Source organism: Eimeria mitis, genomic scaffold (assembly GCF_000499745.2).
Source record: "Eimeria mitis Houghton genomic scaffold, Emh_scaff2882, whole genome shotgun sequence".
NCBI lineage: Eukaryota > Apicomplexa > Conoidasida > Eucoccidiorida > Eimeriidae > Eimeria > Eimeria mitis.
The window spans coordinates 2,273-2,543 of record NW_013571222.1 but is presented as its reverse complement, the minus strand read 5'-3'; the positions used below and the strand labels follow the sequence as shown (position 1 = coordinate 2,543).

Sequence of the window (271 nt, the reverse complement as noted above, 5' to 3'; positions counted from 1 at the left end):
AAAAAAAAAAAAAAAAAAAAATAAAAAAAATAAAAATAAAAATAAAAATAAAATTAATATATCGAGAAACAAATACGGAACGAGTACACTAATACATGCATGTAGCAGTATATTCATGCATCAATGTTTCAATACATACATTATCCACCCCCAAACCCTAAACCCTCATAAACCCTAAACCCTAAACCCTAGATCTTAAAATTAATATCTCGACGAGTATAAAATATTTCCATATATATAATATACATATACAATATATAATATATTCATA

The 271-nt window shown here is 23.2% G+C and overlaps 1 protein-coding gene across 1 annotated transcript in view; it reads right to left on the bottom strand.

The window, feature by feature from the left end:
* Positions 1 to 140: 140 nt before the first annotated feature.
* EMH_0059870 (nifU protein, putative) overlaps positions 141 to 271 on the bottom strand; it is a gene marked incomplete at both ends in the record, with an annotated part of 1,705 nt that continues 1,574 nt past the window's right edge. The window contains one exon of the mRNA XM_013497725.1: positions 141 to 157. Within this exon, the coding sequence (XP_013353179.1) occupies positions 141 to 157 (17 nt within the window). The remainder of the gene's footprint in view (positions 158 to 271) is intronic.